We start from the raw sequence: 21,046 nt of genomic DNA, 5'->3' as shown, positions 1-21,046 counted from the left end.
CTAACCAGCCAACCATTCCTTACATTTTTGAAAATGATTTTCTTTTGCCTATACCAGGGAAGGATAGTTTGTGAGTTTAATTTTTTATATAGAATTATAGCCTAATAATTTTTTTTCAAAGTTTGATCTTTATTGCATTGTCCATTAAGAATTAGAGTTGAAAGTTGACAGCAGTCTTTCTTTCCTTTGTAGGTAATGTATTATCTACCTGTTTCCATCTATATACACACTTACACTGATTCACTCCTTCCTGTGATCCAGTGTTTGTGAAGAATTTTTTTTTCTTCAGTTTTGAGATTAAAGAATTAGGATTTTTTTCTGGGTGTATGTGTAAGTCTTTCTCCACTTCCTTTCCCCCGAGGTTATTGGATGAGTGCTTCTAATCTGGAAAATCATCCGGGAGAAATTTTCTTCTTTTTTAAAAAATTAATGTTTTTCTTCCTTCACCTTTGCTCCATCTTTCTGGAAGTAGTAGTACATGCATATTAGATTTTCTAGAAACAATTGTCTAAGACTTTTTCTTATTTACTGTTTCTTCCTAAAGTATAGAGAATTCCCAGGCTAATTTGGTTTTCAGCACTTTCTTCTCTTCTACTCAGTATATCAGGACATTTAAAAAAAATTTTTTTTGACACATAGTTTTTCATTTTCTTGTTTTTGAAGTGTTCTTTTTTTATGAGAGCCCATTTTTTTATACAAATACAGTATAAAAAAGTAATATTGTTTTAGCAATACTCTTGAATCTAACTACCAGTAGGAATTTATTATGTTTTTGAAAGTTTATGTCTCTACCATTTTCTGTACTATAATTTGTGTTAGAGCAGAGCCTTTGGTCAACATGATTATCCTCTTGGGATCTGTTTTTGTTATTTGGTAATCTTTTACTGTTCACTCATGTTTTTAAAAAGTATTCATTTCAGTGTGGGATGATTGTAAGGGTCTTCCCCTTTTCCCCCATTGATGGGTTTTTCTTTTATTGTGCCACTTGTCATAGTACAGTGGCATGTGGGGAGCAAGTCACTGAGCCTTTTTAAATTTTAAATGTCTTAATTTTTGTCCTTTGTAGTCAATGGAAGTATTTCAGTCGAAATTAGAAGAAGCTGAAAAAACTGCTTCCATAAAAGAGGATCATAGACGAGAACGGTGGAGGAAACCAACATATTCGGATAAAGCACAAAGTAGTCAAGAAAATAGAAAATCAGACTTAGTAAAATATCAAGAAAGTTCAAGGGATAGATATGCTACAACAGATATTGCAAACAATAGCAATAAAGATAAGTTTACTGGTGATGAAAAAGATAAAAGATCTGGGTCTTTAGAAAGACGTGGAAGAGAATCCAACCCAAGGCAAAATCAAGAGCTTTCTTCTCCAGGTAATTTGAGACATAAATTCTTAAGACCCTCTGATGATAAAGAACTGTCATTTCACAGCAAGGGCAGAAATTTTCAACCATCTAGTTTACCTTCAGCATTGGTAGCTCAGGGTTCTTTGTGTTGTGGTTTTCGAAAACCCACTGAGAACTGTGAAGAGAGTTTAACATCATGGAGTCAATCTAATGGGCGAGAAGGAGACAAGAAACATTCAAATCAAAAGCCACTGGAAGCAAGTAGCAGTGTTGAACGCCAACATATTCCGGAGGACATGAGAGAAAAATCAGAAGATGAAAGCCTGAGAAATGACACAAAGTCTACATTTGCTGGGTATTTTATCATTTGTTTTTTTACTGTGATAAATGAATATTAGGGTTCAAAAGATTCAAAGAACTGAATAATATTTTTAGAATATTATTTGTTAATTAGATCCGAGTACGGTCTGTTTCTTAAAATTGATGGAAGAGATAAGATAGGCAGATTTAGCAATACAGTAATATTGTTTTGTGGATTGTATTTTTTTTCACTTCTATTTTAAAAGAGCTGGAAGAATTCAGTAGCACTATTTCCTCAAAATTCGTTGCTTTTTTGCAATTTAAAAACTGGAATGAGTGAATCTTTTAAATGGATGAGCTTTAGGAGAAATTTGAGTAGATTTTGTTATCAGTGCCATATTACATTTTAAGGAAATTACCCCATTGTTAAGTATAATCATAATTATAAATACTGCACGTCTATAGGAGATATAGGAGACTGAAGGAAAATATGCTTCTGTAACCCAATATGAAGTGGCAAATATAGGTGAAAGATCCTGCAGAGGGAACCATGAATGATGGTTGGTTTTGCAGAAAAAGCAATAATCCATGTTGGGCAAATGGCAGATTCTGAAGATAATGTTAGGGTTTCAAATGTAAAATAAGGGTAGGATAATGATTGTACCCATAATGATTAGGAAAATAGATGGCACTTACTGTTTTTTTTTTATTGTTGCACTTATATAGGTCTGTGTCAGAAGATGAGGAAACTCAGGATGAGTGGGATCAAACCTAGGAAAGTTTGATTCAGCTTTAGGGTTGGCCTTGTTGGAGGTAGCCAGACATAAAAAATAAGTGTCCAAGGATAATGACAAACATATACTTGAATGATCATTAAATTGTGTTAAAAATGAGTGGGACACTAAAGGAAGGCATTTTAGGAAATAATAAAAATCAGTGGTAGTAGTAGATCTAAGCATTGTGGTTTGGGGTCATGATTCTGATAAATCGCTTTTGTTAACGACTCCATCTGAAGCACTGGATTATAAAGCACAGTGTGTAACTTTCTATGGGAGGGAGCTGGCAAAATCTACACTGAGTGATTGAACCCCAGTCAGATGAGCTCTGGTTCAGGTCAGGGCTTTGCTCCTAGGAAACTGAAGGAGAAATCCAGTTGTATTGGCTGAATAAGCAAGGAAGGGATTAGAGAATGTCTAAGACTGTGTGCATATACAATTGTCCAGGCTTCACTCCAGCTATCCTGGATGGCACACTATTTCTAGTTCCCAGTTGCTAGTGGGATGAAGCTCTTATTTCCTGATATCATTAGGGTTGATTTAGCATTTGGACGATCACTAGGTCTTGACTTTTGTGACTGTAGCTAAGCAGAGTATGCAAATCAATCTTAACGCTGTTAGTATTTCATCTGGTTGTCTGATTGCTTCATATTTGTGTGTCATTCAAATTGTAAGCTTCTGATAGGTATACTGTAATATAAGCACTCACTAAAAGCTGTGTTTGTGTATATGTGTGTGTGTGTGTTTTGGTTTGAAGACAGTATTCTTTGTTATATGTGTTAATTTTGATGTTACAGAGGGTTTGAGGCTTTTCATGAATTCTGTGATTGTCTGGAGAAGGAAAGAAAATCTGGGAATCATCCACTATATTTGAATGAAAAAAAAGATTGCTGAGCATGTAGAGTGGTGTAAAGTAAGAGACCAAGATAGAAATTTCAAGACTGCTTAGAAAGATTCAGTGAAAGATTGTTAGAAGCTGTTAATTTTATTATCCTGGGAATATGTTGGATTTTTAAAATAAAATACCCAAATTCTGGGGAGATTTAGAATCAATGAATTTTAGAACTAGAAAAAAAAATCACAGAATTGATTTTAGAAATAGAAGAAATCAATCTGATCCTTGCATTTTGTATATGTAGAAACTGAGGGAGCTGAAGTTGTGACTCACACAATGTATTATGTAACTAGGGTTTCCAGATTTTTTAATAAAAAGTAATAAGTCTCTTGCAATATTTGGACATACTTATGCTAAAAAGTATTTGCCATTTACCTAAAATTTAAATTTAGCATAGTATCTGGTTCATAGTAAGTGCTCCATAAATCTTAGCTGTTGTTGCTATTAATATTATTAGTTATTTGCAAGGCTTCGATTAGTCTTCATGTCTTCTGATGCTGATTTAGTGTGGTTTCAAATAAGATTAAAAGTAGAACCATGAATTTTCTTTGGGAAAAAGACCCTTTTCTTTTATGCGCTGATTATGGAAAAGTTATTGATATCATTTGTAAGAGTAATTTTGGTAGAATATGAGAAGAGTTGACCAATTAGTGGCATAGGAGAGAGGAAAAAAGATATATAAGCTGCAAAAAGTGAAACATTTTCAGTGATGACTGGAAAATACTTTTAGTCTCTTATAAATTGGGTGTTGGAATGTACCATAGGTCAATCTACCAGACTGTGGAAAAGTTATAACAACTAATATCTTTGTCTCGTATGAATAGTGATAGAGAAATTAGTTGAATTGGTTTTATTCCTTTATATGTATCATTCATTTATGTTTACCTTTCTTACTACTTTAATAGTTTTAAAACATTAAACCATTTATAATCAAGTAGATAGTAAATGCATGTGTATAAAATTTAAATGGTGAAGGCAGAAGAGCATAAATTGAAAAAGTCTCTCTTTCTTGTCACCCTCAACCCTAATCCCACTTGCCAGGTTAATAGTGTTAACAGTGTCTTTCCAGATTTTTTAGTGCATTTGAATGTGTGTAATTTATATACTTAGCATATAAAATTATATACATACATAACATATATAAACTTAAATATCTTCATAATGCATGTTTTATTCTGAATCTTGTTTTTTCCAATCATTATATCTTAAAGGTCTTTTCACATTAGCCCATATGTATCTACCTATTTTATTTTAAAAGCTCTTTAATATTCTGATGTTAAACTTAGGTATAACCTAATATTTCTCACCAGTCTCCTATTAATGGACTTTTAGGTTGTTTCCACTTTGTTGCTATTACAAACAAGGCTGCAATGAAGTTTTTATGTGTGTCTTTGCACACTATTGAAATATAGCTGTAAAATAAATTCCAAGGAGTGTAATTATCAGGTCAAAGAATACGTGCATTTTACTTTTAATATGTTTTGTTGTATTTACCAATTTCCATTCTTACAGTCATATATGAGAATGACATTTCTCCTACTTCCTTGCTGATAGTATATTGAACTTTAAAAAAAATCTTGGTCATATACGTAGTTGAGAAAAAGACTTGTTCCTTGTTTTTTTTTCTTTAAGTGTGAATGAAATTGGCTGTATTTTTATGTGTTTATTTTTATTTCTGTTTTTGTTTACTAGACATGTTTTGCATGCATTTTGAGTTCTTTATTTGCGAGAGCTCTTTATAGTTGTCATGTAATGCAAATAGTTTCTTCATCATTTGTAATTTGCCTTCCTTCTTTTTCTTTTTTTATCCATTCTTTTATTCTTTCTTTAATGTGATCAAATTTGTCATCCTTTCCTTTGTTCTTTTTAGGCCCTGTGATTATTTTAATAGTAGGAAAACATCCTCCAGTAGTAGCCCATATGGTTAAGAACTTTAAGCTTATTTTTCATAGAAATGAAATGTGGTTGGTTATGTTTTTCTTTTGTTGGAAAATAAATTAGTTAAGTACTTTCAGGAATTTGAAACCTATGGTAGTATGTAATATGAAGAAAAATTAATGTGATGTCTTTAATTTAGATTTTGTAAATTTAATATCAGAAACCAACCCATTTTACAAAATATTTTAGCCTTGGAATGTCATTCTTGGCAGAGTTTGTTATTATAGCCCAAAAGGGAAACAGAAGGATTAGCCTTGGGTGGAAATGTTAAAAGAAGAGGACCATATGGCTATAGATTGTGGGTGACAGGGGAGAAAATTTAGGACTTCTTTCTTGATGACTTAGGTCAGTGTTTTTCAATATATGATCTCCAGAATATTGGTGATCCTCTTGGTCTATACGTGGACCACTATGAGTTTGGTTACTTCAAGGAAAAAAAAAAAGTGATGTAATAATTTAGTTCACATATAGCTCACAAAATTGAAATATCCTGCCGTTGTTATGACTCTTACTGTTTTTAGCTTATTTTTACCCCCAAATTTTGATGAACCTTTGGAACAAAATTAACCTAAAATTATTGGTCCATGTGCATATCATATTTCCGTTAAGTGATCCTTGGATACTGAAAATTTGGGAAACGACGTGTTTCTTACACTCATTCAGATTTGAAAAAATATGTCTGGACTGGTGTGTCAAGGAATGAGGTAACAAGAGGAAGTTATTTTCACATCACAGTTGTCCCTTGGGATTTAAGTTAGATGACTTTGTTAAATTCATTCTGTTACTCATTTTTTATTGTATTTACTGAATGCTTCTATTTCCTAGTCCTGGTGGAATAAAAATAATTATGACATAGTATCTGCCTTCAAAGAACTCACAGTATGAGAGAGGCAGTCATATAGATGTGAACGAATATGGTACATAAATGCCCTGATGCTGTATTACGGGTATAAGTATAGATACTTATAGTTATGGTATTTACACACATGAAGGGATAATGAGCTCTTCTGGGATAAGATTAGGGGGAACAGGGCCCAGGTAAGTTGTATAGGGAAAGTTGTGAGAACAAGTGATAAGAAAAGAATAATTAAAGGGAGATCTGTGGACACTGCCAGCACAAAAAGAATAATTGCAGTATACTCAAGGTTTCTGAAATATCATTGAGCCGGAGCCCTTTTAATTACTTCTTCCTCAAAAGTTTTTAGCCAGTGTTGTGTGTGCATGTGTGTGTGTGTGTGTGTGTGTGCATGTGTGTGTGTGTTTTAAAGAGAGTAAATTTTAATGGGAAATTAGGATGTAATTATGCATTATACCTACATTTCATATGCTCTTAAGAACTTTCCTGTTTCAACAGTAGTCCAGAGGATGAGTCCATCCACATCCTGAGTGTTGATGAGAAGAACAAGTTGGGAGCCAAGATTATCAAGGCAGAGATGATGGGGAATATGGTGAGACTCTTATATTTTGTTCTTTTAGAGAATAGTGATTAAATATTTAACTTCTTATGAGTAATTTTAGAAGTTCCTCAGCAGTATGGATGTAGCACACAGTGAAAATAACTGCTGCTTCTTGATTCTTTTAAGAAATTCTTGAGCATTTCTAGAAACAGTACTATGTGCCAATTTCTAAATAAATTACTTTCTCCATCAGATTTCTGAAATTTAAGATCCTTAGGGAACTATGTGCTTTTTAATTTCTTTTTTACTTTGTTATTTGCTTTTTATTCTTACATTTCTAACTTATTGAGCATATTTGAAGGAGATAAAGATGTCACTGGCTTCTTTCCTAATTTTAGTTATATACTATTAGGAACATTTATTACTTTCTTAAATTACTTAAGAACATAAAAAATGAGTTCCTAGAAAAGCATGATTAATTCATGTATTCAAATTTTAAGGCAGTGTTTTTGTGCCTGATGCTGTGTTCAATGCTTTGTACAGGTTAGCTCATTTAATTCCCATAATAATGTTTGACTTAAGACCGATTTACCTCAGAATTGAATAGAAATAGGGATGACTACAAATGAACTGCATTCATTCATTTATTTGTTTATTATATTGTCACATGCTTGTTAAAATAATATATAATAATATATATATGAGGGTACTTCCAGAAGTTCATGGAAGTATTTGTATTATCTTTTAATTCTTTTCTTCCACAAACTTTTCGAAGTACCCTTTTATTAAAGTGCACGTGGCAGAATAGCACAGCCAGATACCATTCCATGTCTTGATAGAAAAATTCACTCATGGTTATATATGTGCACTCATCTTACACACAATTATAAGTGATCATTAAGTTCAGTTTTGATATACTCTGAGTAGAATAAATGGTAGCCAAACACAATATTTCTATTTTTATTAGTTTGTATGTCTAATAAAAGGCATATCAGGCATATGCTGGTCTTTCTCTTTGAATCTGGTCTTTGGTAACACTGAACTTCGACTCACCCCAGAAATGCGACAACAACAGCAAGAGGTAAAAGAGGTAAATCAACGACAATGACTAAAGCAAGAAAATGAAGTTTGAGTTTTGAAAGTACAGAGAAGTAGTTAAAATAGTGAAAGAGAGGACACCTAGGTAGGAGGTTAAAAATAGGTGGTCCTGTGTTCATGGAACCACTGCGGTGGAGCATGATGTCCTTTGCTTGTCACATAGATCTGCTTATTTAATTTATTACTTTGTGGTTTATTGCTTTATATGGCAGTTGTTTACATAAATTGCTATGGGCTTCGTAGAGTAAAAATGAATTCTATTCAGTATTTTTATCTAAATTATTTATCAACAGTAAAGAAGGTAATATTTCAAATCTTGTGATGGCTTCCTTGTTACAAATAACTGAGCTTGTAAGTATTGGAAATTTATAATATCTACTTGCAAAAATGTCATTCTTAAGATTATGTATTTCCTCCATCTCCTCGTCTCCCCCAAAATGTATGTCCTTGTAGTTATTTATTTTCAAAGCATAAACAAATATCGCAGGTATTTGAGAAGTGTGTAACTGAGATAAGTTCATTAGACAGTAATATACTAGGCCTTAAGTTGGTAATTGAAGTTAAGTGATGGCTACATGGGTGTTGGTTATGCTATTTTCCTTTCTGTTGTGTAAAATTTGAAAATTTTCTGTAGTAAAGAATTAAACTGTATATTACACCTATTTCACCTGGTTTTCTTTTTGAAGGAATTAGCTGAACAACTTAAAGCTCAACTTGAAAAGGCAAATAAATTCAAAGAAACTGTGACACAGATATCATCAAAAAAATCTGGGATAGAGGTAAGTAATAAATTTTCTTTGCAGGTATATAATTACCTTGTGTAATACTATTACTGTGCAGTGGTAATATTTTAATGTGAGATGTGTCTTTGTCTCTGTGTTTATGTGTTTGTATGCTTGTTTGTTTGCTTATTTTTAAAATTTATTTTTATATGTATTCTCTTACATTCCACCAATGTGCCCTGGTGTAAAAAACCTAGGTTTGGGGCCAAGAACTTTTGCTTTTATTCTGCTCCTTACTGACTGTTTGACCTTATACAAGTCAAACTGCAAGTCAAACTGTTCCTTAAATTTTTCCCCTACAGAATGAGACTTGAACTAAATATCCATTTCATTAAAAGCAAATTACTTTGTTTCATGATTTATTTATCCATCTATTAGTGAACAAAACAGATAAAAACACCAGCCTGAATGGAACTTTCATTTAGGTAGGGAAAGACAATAAATGATAAAAATAATAAATAAATAAACTGTACAACATATTAGAAAGTCATACATTCTATGGCAGGATAGTGGGGAATTTGAATGACAGATGGGTCGGTGACTTGGGGCACACAGGCTAATTCTCACTGGAAAAGTGACACTGATGCAGACTTGAAGTAAGTGAAGGAGTGCATCTATGTGTATCTGAGTGAAGAGCACTCCAGGTATAGGGAACAGAGAATTTAAAGGCCCAAAGGTAGAAACATTTCTGATGTGTAGGAAGAACAGCAAGGAGACCTAGTGGTGCTGGAGTGGAATGAATGAGGAAGAGTGAAGTAGGAGATCTAATCTAGAGAGATCATGGGAGGCCAGATCATGTTAAGCTTTGAAAGTCATAGTAAGGAAGTGGGCTTTTCTTCCTCTTCTTTTTTTTTTTTTAAATTTTATTTTATTTTGTCAATATACAATGTGGTTGATCATTGTGACCCGTTACTGAAACCTCTCTCTCCCCCCTTCATCCCAACAACCTCATATCTGTTCGCTTGTCATATCAACTTCAAGGAATTGTAAGTGTTGTATCTCCCCCCCACCCAAAATTATTTGTGTATTTATTTATTTATTTATTTTTAGCTCCCACAAATAAGTGAGAACATGTGATATTTCTCTTTCTGTGCCTGACTTGTTTCGTTTAATATAATATTCTCTAGGTCCATCCATGTTGCTGCAAATGGCAGTATTTCATTCCTTTTTATAGCAGAGTAGTATTCCATTGTGTAGATATACCACATTTTCCATATCCACTCATCTGATGATGGACGTTGGGGCTGGTTCCAACTCTTACCAATTGCAAATAGTGCTGCAATGAACACTGGAGAACAGGTACCTTCAACGTGATGATTTCCATTCCTCTGGGTATATTTCCAGCATTGTGATAGCTGAGTCATATGGTAGATCTATCTGCAATTGTTTGAGGAACCTCCATACCATTTTCCATGGAGGCTCCACCATTTTGCACTCGCACCAAAAACGAATGAGACTTCCTTTCTCTTCGCAACCTCGCCAGCATTTATCATTCACAGTCTTTTGGATATTAGCCATCCTAACTGGGGCGAGATGGTATCTCAGTGTGGTTTTGATTTGCATTTCCTGAATGCTGAGTGATGTTGAGCATTTTCTCATGTGTCTATTGGCCATTCGTATATCTTCCTTTGAGAAATGCCTATTTAGCTCTTTTGCCCATTTTTTAATTGGGTTACTTGTTTTTTTGTCATAAAGTTGTTTCAGTTCCTTGTATATTCTGGATATTAATCCTTTGTCAGATGTATATTTTGCAAATATTTTCTCCTACTCTGTTGGTTGTCTTTTCACTCTGTTAATTGTTTCTTTTACTGTGCAGAAGCTTTTTAGTTTGATATAATCCCATTTGTTTATTTTTCCTTTGGCTTCCTGTACTTTTGGGGTTGTATTCATGAAGTCTGTGCCCAGTCCTACTTCCTGAAGTGTTTCTCCTATGTTTTCTTTAAGAAAGTTTATTGTATCAGGGTGGATATTTAAGTCTTTAAACCATTTTGAGTTGATTTTAGTATATAGTGAGAGGTATGGGTCTCGTTTCATTCTCCTGCATATAGATATCCAGTTATCCCAGCACCATTTGCTGAAGAGGCAGTCTCTTCCTCAGTGTATAGGCTTGGTGCCTTTGTCAAAGATCAGATGGCTGGAGGTGTGTGGGTTGATTTCTGGATTCTCTATTCTGTTCTATTGATCAGTGTGTCTGTTTTTATGCCCATACCATGTTGTTTTGGTTTTTATAGCTTTGTAGTATAGTTTAAAGTCAGGTACTCTTATGCCTCCAGCTTTATTTTTTTTGCTCAGAATGTTTTGGCTATGCGTGGCCTTTTGTTATTCCATATAAATGTCTGCATAGTTTTTTCCATTTCTGAGAAAAATGTCTTTGGAATTTTGATGGGGATTGCATTGAATTTGTATATCACTTTGGGTAGTATGGACATTTTCACAATGTTGATTCTTCCAGTCCAAGAGCATGGGATATCTTTCCATCTTTTTGTGTCCTCTCCAATTTCTCTCAGGAGTGGTTTGCAGTTCTCATTATAAAGATTTTTCACCTCCTTGGTTAACTCTATTCTTAAGTATTTTATTTTTTTGGTGGCTATTGTTAATAGGCAAGCTTTCTTGATTTCTCTTCCTGCATATTCACTATTGGAGAATAGAAATACTACGATTTTTGGGTGTTGGTTTTGTATCCTGCAACTTTGCCAAAATTGTTTATCAACTCCAAGAGTTTTTTCATTGAGGCTTTAAGCTGTTTGATATGTAGGATCATGTCATCTGCAAACAGGGACAGTTTCACTTCATCTTTTCCAATTTGGATGCCTTTTATTTCCTTCTCTGATTGCTCTAGCTAGTACTTCCAACACTGTGTTGAATAGGAGTGGTGACAGTGGGCATCCTTGTCTAGTTCCTGTTCTTAAAGGAAAAGCTTTCAGCTTTTCCCCATTCAGGATATTGGCAGTGGGTTTATCATCTATGGCTTTAATTATGTTGAGATACTTTCCATCCGTACCTAACTTGTAAAGAGTCTTTATCATGAACAAGTGTTGAATTTTATCAAATGCTTTTTCAGCATCTCTAGAGATGATTATGTGGTCCTTGTGTTTGATTTTATTGATATGGTGTGTCACATTTATTGATTTGCATATGTTAAACCAACCTTGCATCCCTGGGATGAATCCCACTTTATCATGGTGTATAATTTTGTGTATGTGTTGCTGTATTCTGTTAGCTAGTATTTTATTGAGGATTTTTGCGTCTATATTCATCAAGGGTATTGGCCTGTAGTTTTCTTTTTTAGTTGTATCTTTAGCTGGTTTTGGTATCAGGGTGATGTTTGCTTCATAGAATGAGTTTGGGAGAATTGCGTCTGTTTCAGTCTTTTGGAATAGTTTGTAGAGAATTGATACCAATTCCTCTTTGAATGTTTGGTAGAATTCTACTGTGAATCCATCTGGTCTTGGGCTTTTCTCTGTTGGGAGCCTTTTGATAACAGCTTCAATCTCTTTTATTGTTATTGGACTGTTCAGATTTTCTACATTGTCTTGGCTCAGTTTTGTTAGTTTGCATGTGTCCAGAAATTTATTGCTTTCCTCCAGATTTTCAAATTTATTGGCATATAGTTGTTTATAGTAGTCTCTAACGATTCCTTGTACTTCTGAGGTATCAGTTCTAATATCACCCTTTTCATTTCTAATTTTTGTTATTTGGGTCTTCTCTCTTCTTTTTTTAGTTAGCCATGCTAATGGTTTGTCAATTTTATTCATCTTTTCAAAAAACGAACTTTTTGATTCATTGATCTTTTGAATTGTTTTTTGGGTTTCAATTTCATTAAGTTCTGCTCTGATCTTAATGATTTCTTTTCATCTGCTAACTTTAGGTTTGGATTGTTCTTGTTTTTCTAGTTCTTTAAGGTGAAGTGTTGGGTTGTTCACTTGCAATCTTTCCATTCTTTGGAAGTAAGCATTTAATGTGATAAATTTCCCCCTTAGTACTGCTTTTGCAGTATCCCACAGGTTTTCGTATGATGTATCATTGTTTTCATTAGTTTTAGTAAATTTTTTGATTTCTTCTTGGACCCGTATGTCATTAAGTAGAATGCTATTTAATTTCCATGTGTTTGTGTAGTTTCCAGAATTTCATTTGTTATTGATTTCTAATTTTAATCCATTGTGATCTGAAAAAATACATGGGATAATTCCAATTTTTTGAATTTGTTGAGACTTGATTTGTGACCTAACATGTGATCTCTCCTTGAGAATGATCCATGTGCTGATGAGAAGAATGAATATTCTGAGGTTGTCGGATGGAATGTTCTGTAGATATCTGCCAACTCCAATTGGTCTAGAGTGTTGTTTAGATCTTGTGTTTCTCTGCTGATTCTTTGCCTAGATGATTTGTCCAATATTGATAGTCAGGTGTTCAGGTCGCCTGCTATTATGGTATTAGTGTCTATTTCCTTCTTTAGGTCTAATAGAGTTTGCTTTATAAATCTGGTTGCTCCGACATTGGGTGTGTATATATTTATGACTGTTATGTCTTCTTGATGGATCAATCCTTTTATCATTATGTAGTGGCCCTCATGATCTCTTTTTATGGCTTTTAGTTTAAAGTCTATTTTATCAGACATAAGAATAGCTACTCCAGCTTGTTTTTCATTTTTGTTTGCATGGTAAATCTTTTTCCATCCTTTGACTCTTAGTCCATGTGAGTCTTTATAGGTGAGGTGGGTCTCTTGAAGCCAGCATGTAGTTGGGTCCTCCTTTTTAATCCAGTCAGCCAGTCTGTGTCTTTTGAGTGGGGAATTTAATCCTTTTACATTAAGAGTTGTTATTGAAAAGTGTTGATTTACTCCTAGCATTTTATTGATTTTTGTTTGGATGTCTTAAGTGTCTTTTGTTCTTTCTGATTTACTGTTTGTCTTTTGTAATTGTTGTCTCTTCATTGTTGGCATTTTTTATTTTACTAGTGTGTTTTGATTTTTCTTGAGTTTCTATGACAGTGTTAGTTATTTTTCAGGTACCAAACCCAATACTCCCTTGAGAATTTCTTGTAAGGGTGGTCGTGTGGTAGTAAACTCCTGCAGTTTTTGTTTGTCTGAGAAATATACTATTTGCCCTTCATTTTGGAAGGATAGCCTTGTGGGGAAGAGTATTCTTGGCTGGCAATCTCTGTCTTTTAGTATTTTGAATATATCATCCCATTCCTTTCTTGGGTTTGTGATGAAAAGTCTGATGTTAATCTGATTGGGGCTCCATTATAGGTGATTTGACTCTTCTCTCTTGCAGCTTTTAAGATTCTCTCTTTGTCTTTGAGTTTTGCCAATTTGACTATAACATGTCTTGGAGAAGACCTTTTGGGTTGAATACAGTTGGGGATCTTTGAGCTTCCTGAATCTGAAGATATGTGTCTTTTCCTATACCTGGGAAGTTTTCTGCCTCTATTTTATTGAGTATGTTTTCAATGCATTTTCCTTTTTCCTCCCCTTTTGGAATACCCATGACTCGGATATTTGAGCGCTTAAGGTTGTTTGATATCTCTCTTAGATTTTCTTCAATATTTTTAATTCTTTTTTCTTTTTTTTTGTCTGTGTTATTTCAAACAGCCCATCTTCAAGGTCAGAAGTTCTCTCTTCTGCTTTTGCAAGCCTGCTGGTTAAACTGTCTGTTGTGTTTTTTATTTTGTTGAATGAATTCTTCAGCTCAGCAAGCTCTGCTACATTCTTTTTCAGGGCATTGATTTCCTTGCACAGTTCTTCTTTTAGGTCCTGTATACTTTTCCTTGTTTCATCATGTTGTCTAGCTGAGTTTTCTTGTATCTCATTTAGTTTCCTTAGAATTATTATTCGAAATTCCTTGTCAGACATTTCAAGGGCTTCTTGTTCTATAGGATCTAGAGCTTGAGAGTAATTACCCTTTGGTGGTGTACTTCCTTGATTTTTGATATTTCTGGTATCTTTCCTTTGATTTTTAGTCATTGTGGCAGGGGATTTCACGGTCCACTGGTTTAACACTATTGTCTGGCTAGGATGCTGCTGGTGCTGCCAATTTGGCACAGCTGTCTCAGTGTCTGCTTGGTTGCCCACTGGCGCCTTGGGCGCATGGTTGCCTCAGGTCTTGGGCCTTCTCCAGGGAGGTGCCTCTCTGGTTGGCGCACACTCAGCCAGGCTGGGGATGGAGTCTGGCGGTGGCGAGGCCTACCTGCTCTGTCGTGTGCTGTCACCACGGGGTGTGTGGTCTCTGCAGATCTCGGGCCTCTCCAGTGGGGTGCCTCTCTCGTTAGCGCGCACTTGCTGGGCTGGGGATGGAGTCAAAGTGAGCTTTTATTCTGACTGAGATGAGAAGCTATTAAATGGTTTAGAGTAGTGAATATCTTTTGAAAGGACCATCCTGACTTCTGTATTAAGAATAGATTGAGGATGGCCGGTTAGATCACTTTGGAGAGTGGTGCTGGTAAGACTAAGGCCACAGGTTCGGATCCCTGTACTATCCAGTTGCCAAGACAAAAAAAAAAAAAAAGAAGGATAAATTGAAGGAGAGTAAGGGCAAAAAGTGGAGTTTAGGTAGGCTTTTGCAATAATGCAGATAAGAGATGATGGTGGCTTTGGCCAAGATAGCAGCTAAGGAGATGGTTCGAAGTGATTACATTTTGTATATACATAAATATTTTCTATATGTATTTTGAAAGGAGAACTGATGGGATTTTTATAGATTGGGAGTGGGTGGGTCATGCGAAAAAGACAGGAGGCAAAGAGTACTCCAAGGTTTTTAGCTTGAGCTACTGAAAAAATAAACTGGCCATTATTTGAGTTGTGGAAGAAAGAGAAAGAGTAGGTTTTAGGGCAAAGATTAGAAGTTCTATTAGTATATATTGAACTTGAATGCCTTTTAGATGTAGAACAAGTAGAGATGTCAAGTAGGCACTTTGATAGTTGGGAGTTGGGAGAAGCCTGGGCTGCACATAGATACTTGGGATGAATCTGTGTGCTCTGGAAATGGTTGAACTAGTTTGTGGCTTGAAACAGAAGGAAAAAATTGAAGCAGAAATATTCTTTGAATAACATTTCTTCTGCTGTCTTAAGGATATCATAGAGTAATTGACAGGCTATATGTCACTCCTTGAGCACACAACTCTTATATTATTAATGTCTTTATTATTTCTAGTTTCTCTTAGCTTTGAGCAGTAGACCTCATAACTCAGTAGTAGTTATGGAAACTGTATAGCCCTTTGAAGCTTCAAATAGAAAGGTTTTTATTCTAAGGATTCTTTGACCAAAATGACATATAATTTCATCTTCTCTGCAGAGATTGGACACTTGCTTTACCAGGTATGTATGTAAAGCAAACCTCTGCCAACAGTTCTGAAAGAATTCTCTACTGCCATAAAAGTAAAGTAATTTATTTCATTAGGGCCAGGGCCTTGACTTATCTAAATTTGATGACATAGTGGAGGAAAATCCTGTGATACCTTTGATAGAAATTTTGCTTTTAGAGAAAAGAAAACTGCATTCATAGAACAGTTGAACAGGGGGGAATTCTTTCATTGCTTAGCTTATTTGTTGGAAATGTTAAGTTATGAGAATAACTCGATTCAAAGATCTATGAATATCATTTTGGCTTCCATGAAAAACCATCAACTCTTTAATTATTGGTTTGCTTATTTCTCTTCCTCTTTATAGGTTGAACTATTTAGTACTTAGGACAAGGATTATTCTTTTGGTTCATAGCTAGTGCGTAGGACAATGCTTGGTACATTGTAGACAACCAAGGAATATTGAAATATTTGTTGTATGAATGTCTTTGATTTATTTTCTTCTCTGTAAGTCCTAAAAATGATCTGTGATCTTTGAAATGATCTAGTATGGCCTTCCCACAAGTGTAGCTTCCTGTTTAAACAGTAACCCAGCTATACAGCATCTCCATCTAACTTGTGCTTGGACACTGAGTGATGAAGTCCACAGAGTTTTGGAGACTGCCAGTTTTATATGAGCAAAAATCTAATTCCAATTCTTTAATATATTAGATTCTAATATGCCCTTCTATAACTTCAACCTGTTAATAATTCTTCAATGGAATCACATCATGGACACATCATGGAATTCAGCTCTACATTTTTTTTTCCTTTTTAAATCGTGCAGGAAATTCAGTTCACCATTTGCAGTAAACAATGAATTAATCATTGCATAATGGTGCAGTGGCTTTAATGTTTTGTTCACACTGTCGATAAAGAAGAGAAATGCATTATTGTGGTCCCTAGGCAGCTATGTAGAGAGGGTGTATGGACATTGTTTTGAATGAAATTGAGGAATTAACTAAGGGCCTTCGAGGGCCATAGAGAAATATTAATAAATAGTTAAAGAAACAGATAAATTCCTCATCTTTTATATAAAATCAGGCACTTGACTGGTGATTTAAAATATTTTCAATAGTAGTTTGATAATACTTGCTTACTGCTTTAACACTGTCTTTTGGATCTGATTCTTGGGTACATTGTAAGTTCAGTATACTGCCATTGCTGTGATTCCCAGAATATGTGAACCTCTAGACTGATTTTTTATGTTTCAGTATCACAGTCCCTGTAGTTGATCCCTAGAAATAGAAAGAAAAAATTACAAGATAAAATTACTGTGTTTGTGATTTGCCTTTAATTTTTCAGCGGTGGGGTTTGACCTTTATTCAACAAATACTTTCAGTTCCTTCTCTGTAGAAGGCACTTGCATTCTCAATTTTCTAAATTAAATATTTTAAATCTAAAATACCATTACTGTAGCTTTGTATTTTTTCCACTATTTATCTCGTCACTTTACTGTAGGCACACTTTAGTTGAGGTATAGCCTTTTCTGACAGAGTAAGTACACAAAAATGCTATTTTCTTTTAGTCATTAAGCTAGTTTCTTCCCCAGCTAAGCAAAATAGGTCAATAGATGTACCCGTTTTTCATACAGATCAATTTGTTTTTAAATCTTCCCTAATGTATCCCTCTTTTCTGTGTTGTACGGTTAGAAATAATATCGTATGCATTACTAGAGGGCTTATTTCTTTAAATAGACTATTACCGTAGGAGCAAACATTTTAAGCTAATTGAATTAAAGCAAAAACAGTTTTATAGATGATATAAAATGCAAACTCATAGTAACACACAGAATCTTTTACCTGTTCTCTGTTCTCATGCCTCACGTAAAATTCATCATAAAAGTGTCAGTTTTACCTGCTAAATATTTCTTAAACCTATTTGTTTTTTGTATCTACCACACTGTCTCAGATGACCATCATCTCTTGTCTTTACCTCTGAAGTAACGGCTTTCTCTCCTGCCTCAGTGCCTTTGCACAGTCTTTCCTTTGCCTAGATATTCTTCTTCCCCCTTCTTCCCTTAGTTACCTTCTATTCCCCCTTTAGATCTTAACTCAGACATTGTATATTCCTTTGGAAAACATTCTCTCTGGAAAGAGAACATATAAATAAAACTAATTATACAGATATATTATTGCAGCTTTGATGGTCTTTCAAAGGAAAAGTGTAGAAATATGGAGGTAGTGAAGAGGGCCTGGTGTAGTCTGGGCATCCAGAGAATGTTCTGAGGCTAGAGCCATTATATTTGGATCTTATCACCATTTTTATAACTTTGCCACAGCAAAAGCTATTCTTTTTATGACTGCTGTCTATAAGATTTATTTGTATGCCATATGAATGATCTTTAGCATGGCGGCTAAGTGTCATCCTAGGTGGGAGTGCTGACCCATAGGCATCAGACATTGAATAGGAATTACCTGCTCATTTGACTGTAGGCCATATTTAATTCTTAGTGCTTCCTGGGGCAGTTAAAAAAAGTTTTTTATTGTTTTATGAAGAGTATTCTCTCAATTGTAATAATTTAGAGAAACTTGTAGAGCCATTATTTTGGGTAGTTGTGATGGTATATTTATTAGTCGTATTTTTGGATGAATTATGTATTGTGAACTGCCTCAAATTTTGAACAGGTTCTCCAACAGACACTGAAGACATAACTAATTGGTTTCTTTAGAAAAGGAAGAATAACTCAGCCACAGTCTCTCTCCTCCACCAGTTTGCTTCTATTCCTCCACATGCTTATTAGTTTTTTTCTAAGTCTACTATCAGCATTTCATTCTTTTTTTCTGCCATATAATTAAATTTAAGGGGAAAATGAAATGTTACTCCATATGAAAAATAGTGAGTCCTTTTACTACTTAGTAGCATTTGAGACTTATGTGTTCTCTTGAAGGGTTTGATTCTTACATGTTCTTTCCTGATTTTCTTTTTGTGGGAGAGGGTGGAAAGATGATGTCACATATTTATATTGTGTATTTGTAGTTTAAATGGAAAGCATTTTAAGGGAAACAAATCAACTTCAAAGTAAATTTTTATCCTTGTATTTGTTTAAAAATTACTTTTAACTGTATTGTAGAATGCATAACCAATTGTTGAAGATATTTAGAAGTCAAATTTAATGTGCTTTTAGGAAAACTAAAAATGCAGTTTCCAGTTTCATAGTGCATAATAGGTATGCAGGTACCAAAGAGGTTTTGACTGGAATAATTGTAGTAGACAGTTGCTAACAAAAGATTTATGAGGAAGAAAAACTAAGATAAGTTGAATGAAACTGAACACTGAAAAAGAAAAAGGAAAGAAAAGGAAAAAACGCTTGAAATAATATCACAGTGAATCAGGGAAACTTATAGTGTTTGTTATGTTCCTGTCTGCTCAGAAATACTTAGTAAATCTTCTATGTATAATTCTTTGAATTAAATATAAAATTAAGTTATAGTGAATAATTATTAATACTCAATAATTGATATAATGATTAATAATAAGATTAATAGCTTAATAATAATTAACAACCAAATAGAATAATGCCTATTGCATTAGCCAATAACTCAACACAGAGGAGATGAAAGAAAATGTATTCAAGAACAGATGGAAAATATGAAGGATAGATAAAAGTTGAAATTACTGAAATAGAAACCCAAAAATAAATAGAAATGATCAGAAACCCGAGTTTATACTTTGAAAAAACTAATAAAATAAGCAAGCCTCTAGGAAGGCTGATCAAGGGAAAAAAAAAAAAAAAAAAGGGAAGACAAACAGCATTAAGAATTAGGAAAGGGGGATATAACTTAGGGCTACTTTCAGCCCTCATGGTGCCTGCCTGGGGTCAGAAAAAGATGCTTTCTTTGCGTAGATGCACTTCTGGGAATACCTTTGTACAAATTAAAAAATAGCTTTGTGCTAAGACACACATCTCAGTGATTGGAATGTAGCTCGGTGTTCAGTCAACTCGTTCCCTTGGCCGGGTACTTGTGTGTAGTGAACAACCTGCTCTCTTGTAATGTGACTATAGCTGTAACTAGAGATACAGAGGACATTGTTCAAAAGTTATGAAAACACTAAGAATATAATAACTGCTTATTTATTGAAAGTTTGAAAAACAAAAGTTGAAACAGATGCTATATGGCCTTCAGTGATGACAAAATTGTGAAATACTGTCTTGAACCTCTAGAAGTTCATGGACCACTGGTATGAAAACCTGCTCTAGTGGAAGAGTTTTGCTTTATTTCTAAAAATGCTAGAAAGGGCTTTCAATCATTTACTTTTTTTTTTTTTTTTTTTAAAGATGATCAGTAAGGGGATCTCAACCCTTGACTTGGTGTTGTCTGTCAGCTTCCAAGTGAGCTAACCAGCCATCCCTATATAGGGATCTGAATCCATGGTGTTATCAGCGCCACACTCTCCCAAGTGAGCCACGGGCCAGCCCCAAACATTTACTTTTTAATAACAGCTTTGAATCAAAGCAATGCATGCTTTTTTCCTTTTCTTTTTAATCAGTGTTACATACAAGTAGTGCTAAAAGGCCTACCTGTAATAATAATAATTCCTTGAGCCCTTTCTACACGTTTCTAGCATCTTTTAGTTCTTAGCTGTTTCTTCTGGCTTTACTTCTATATTTCTAAACACTGCTAAGCCAAATAGTATGTTATGATTGCCTTTCATTTATGTAAATAAATTTGGTTTTAATTGGCATTAATATTACCTTCAATTTTTTTTTTGTTTGCTTTATTTTCTTTGCTAGATCTTCTCTTCCAACAGCTGGTTAAACTATATCCCAATTCAATCAGCAGAGAAGCTGAGCTCTGTTTAGATTCCCCCTTCCTGCACTACAGCCTATAAACTGCCTCTTGATAGAAAGCAGTGGCAGTTCTAGGCTCATCTCACTTGTTTCCCTTCTCTCAGGCATCACACTCCTTTACCGCCTGGTGTCCAATGTCTGGAAATGATTGTTTTATATATTTGTCCTTTTGTCTAGTTTTTTAGTAGTGGCAGGTTATGTTTGTTTTATGTTATGCTGTCGTGGCCTGAAATGGAAGTCAAGCATAGACATTTTTGCAAAATAAAATTGTGCCAAGGCCCATTTTCTTGCTGTACTTGTTACCAGCATGGATCTGTTTGTAGTACTATCAGTCAACTGAAAGTTTTTGTCTTGCTTGTTCTTAGGTAGTAAAAAGAATCAGTA

The 21,046-nt window shown here is 34.4% G+C and overlaps 1 protein-coding gene across 4 annotated transcripts in view; it reads left to right on the top strand.

The window, feature by feature from the left end:
- The window catches only part of LOC134374796 (CWF19-like protein 2), a 97,691-nt gene that overhangs the window by 26,174 nt on the left and 50,471 nt on the right, over positions 1-21,046 (top strand). For 3 of the 4 annotated variants that reach the window (XM_063092796.1, XM_063092793.1, XM_063092795.1), the window contains 3 exons: positions 1,067-1,701; positions 6,610-6,703; positions 8,437-8,529. In XM_063092796.1, coding sequence (XP_062948866.1) covers positions 1,067-1,701; positions 6,610-6,703; positions 8,437-8,529 — 822 coding nt within the window. The remainder of the gene's footprint in view (positions 1-1,066; positions 1,702-6,609; positions 6,704-8,436; positions 8,530-21,046) is intronic. The other variant, XM_063092794.1, reaches the window with a different exon arrangement.

This window comes from Cynocephalus volans, chromosome 4 (assembly GCF_027409185.1).
Source record: "Cynocephalus volans isolate mCynVol1 chromosome 4, mCynVol1.pri, whole genome shotgun sequence".
Lineage (NCBI taxonomy): Eukaryota > Metazoa > Chordata > Mammalia > Dermoptera > Cynocephalidae > Cynocephalus > Cynocephalus volans.
The sequence above is the reverse complement of the archived record's forward strand: the minus strand, read 5'-3'. Positions and strand labels throughout refer to the sequence as shown.